Here is a 2,500-nt window from a genome sequence, read left to right on the forward strand (position 1 = left end):
CTGTTGATGAGAGTGAAGTTGTTCTCCACCACGTCAGAGTCAGGGTTGCATGGATGAGGGTTGTACCACTCATATGGAGTAAACCTGAAATCAAATCAGTTGTCGTTATAATAACAGGCAAACCAATCAATCAATCAAACAACCCCCTATCTACAGTATCTAGTAGTAGCCCCTTAATGCACTACGTACCTCCTGAGGCACGCAGTAATAGACATTGAAAGTGAAATACTATAGTACTACACTACTATGACAGTGCACGGGGTCTTTAGTTATACATTACGACTTGGTCATTGCCATTCTGGTAACAGCTAATGCCGTGTCTTAAGGGGTTAAGATGATTTTATTCCAAAAAGGAAAAATGTTGTTGTGTTCACCCATAGCTGGTTTTTAGAGTACACACTGAGCTTAATTTATCTTTCTACCTCTAGCTTTATCTTTCTACCACCTCTTCCTCTTCTACACCCACCGCACCCTGTGTGGACATTAGCTGTTTACTCCCTTCAGTACCCCAAGTCAACATCTTTATCTCTCTCTCTCCTCCTGCCCTTTTTCCACACCGCCACCATGTGTTAACATTAGATGAGCAGATCTGTTTGGGGTTTGTCGATACCCCATGTGAACATCTCTCTCCTCCTCCTCTTTCTCCTCCACCGGCTCCTCCTACTCTTCCTCCTCCTCTCCATCCTGCATACCCACCATGTGAACATTATATGGGCAGAATTGCCTCCTCTCCCTCCTACTACTCCATGCAGTAACCCAAGTGAACATCTGTATCCCTCCCTCGCTCCTCCTCCGCCTTCTCCTCTTCCTCTTTCTCCACCTCCTCCACACAGTACCCCATGTGAACCTCTGTATCTCCCTCTCCTCCTCCTCCTCCTCCTCCTCCTTCTCCTCCTCCTCTCCCTTTTCCACAGCACCACGACCACACCGTGTGAACATTACGTGGGCAGATCTTGCGTGGGTATTGTTTGCACCCTTAACTTCAGGGGTCTAATTGCTCCTCTCATGCAGATAATTCAGTCGAGGAAACATGTTTCCCCAATTAGCGCAGGGCTAGCCTTTGGCACTTCCCACTAAACAGCTGCTCTGGACGGCCCCCTCGCAGCGCTCGCAAACACCAGAAGAGATTAAATTAAATCTCAATCAAGTTTCGCAGACTCTTTTATCTCTGTCAGGCTAAGAGTAATTACACCACAATAAATGCCTAATTTGCTTACACCTGTTCTGCTGTTTTTTTTTCCTGAGAGGAAAAAAGGAAAAGAAACAAAAATGGAATGTCTAAAGAGGCGAAAGAAATAGGAGACTAGTTTAATGGCAAGAATATATTATATTATATTATATTATATTATATTATATTATATTATATTATATTATATTATATTATATTATATTATATTATATTATATTATATTATATTATATTATTAATTGTTATATTATCCAACAAAATCAAAACACCAGGAGGACATAACAACCCCAGCAGGACTGCCCTTTATATAATTACTTCGTCTTACCTGGCAATGACAAACAGCACGCAGCTGACACCCAGGCAGGCCAGCAGCACGTACATCCAGATGTCTGGGGACAGGGGGTTGAGGAATGAGAACACCCCCGGGTTGGTGCCATTGGGCTTGTGGTAGAGGATGCTGATGCCCAGGGTCATGAAGGGCTTGGAGAAGTCAATGACCTTCTCCCGCACGTAGGTGATGGTCAGTGGAGCCACGGCCAGGTCAGCCACCTGTGGATTGATATAGCAGAAGCCAGTGGCACGTTTGTGAAGAGTCTCAATCATCCACATCGTCTTAGTCAAAACAGTTTATTTCAGGCCACTGTAGTTGCTTTGCTAGTTTAAAGACTTTTCGTCTGTCAGACTTCCACCATTCCGTCCTCATTCTGATTTGGGAATGAGATGGTATGTAACCATCTCACCACGGAGAGTGGACCTGTTGGGCCAACAAACTCCTTTCCACATGACAAAGTAAACCATGGACCAATTATGGCCAAATAAGGAATGGTTATAAAATTAAAAGAGGTTGACAGGGTGGATGAAAAATGGGTAAAACACAGGTTGTATAATTTTACTAGTGGTTATTTGAGGAACTAGTCTTGAATATCTGCAAAATCCCACAGGGCATATCTGAGAAGTGGGTTATATTAAAATATCGCTGGAGGACGGGTAAAATGTATTCCTATTGGTTTGGTAGTGTCTACACAGCCTGACTATGCCCTCAAAAATACATTTTTACCACAGGTCCCAAGAGAACCACTCTTGAATATCTTCAAACTCCCATGCGGCATATCTAAGAGGTAGGAAATATGAAAATATCCTTAGAGGGTAATGTCCTGCTATGTTTCCTGTCTACACAGACTCACCATGCCCTCCAATGTAGGTTTCGAGTGTAAACTGACCGTAATCCAATGACTTCATAGTGTAGCCTATAGTCTGGTCGAATCATTTCAAAATTTCATAAGGATTGCCAGTCCCTGGTGACATCTCTGAT

General features: G+C 43.2%; 1 protein-coding gene across 1 annotated transcript in view; it reads right to left on the reverse strand.

The window, feature by feature from the left end:
* The window catches only part of LOC134453459 (glutamate receptor ionotropic, kainate 1-like), a 36,795-nt gene that overhangs the window by 8,193 nt on the left and 26,102 nt on the right, over window positions 1-2,500 (reverse strand). Inside the window, exons 10-11 of the mRNA XM_063204268.1 lie at window positions 1,514-1,737; window positions 1-84 (exon numbers count right to left, since the gene is read on the reverse strand). The exon at window positions 1-84 is cut by the window's left edge and continues 35 nt beyond it. Coding sequence (XP_063060338.1) covers window positions 1-84; window positions 1,514-1,737 — 308 coding nt within the window. The remainder of the gene's footprint in view (window positions 85-1,513; window positions 1,738-2,500) is intronic.

This window comes from Engraulis encrasicolus, chromosome 8, assembly GCF_034702125.1.
Source record: "Engraulis encrasicolus isolate BLACKSEA-1 chromosome 8, IST_EnEncr_1.0, whole genome shotgun sequence".
Classification (NCBI taxonomy): domain Eukaryota; kingdom Metazoa; phylum Chordata; class Actinopteri; order Clupeiformes; family Engraulidae; genus Engraulis; species Engraulis encrasicolus.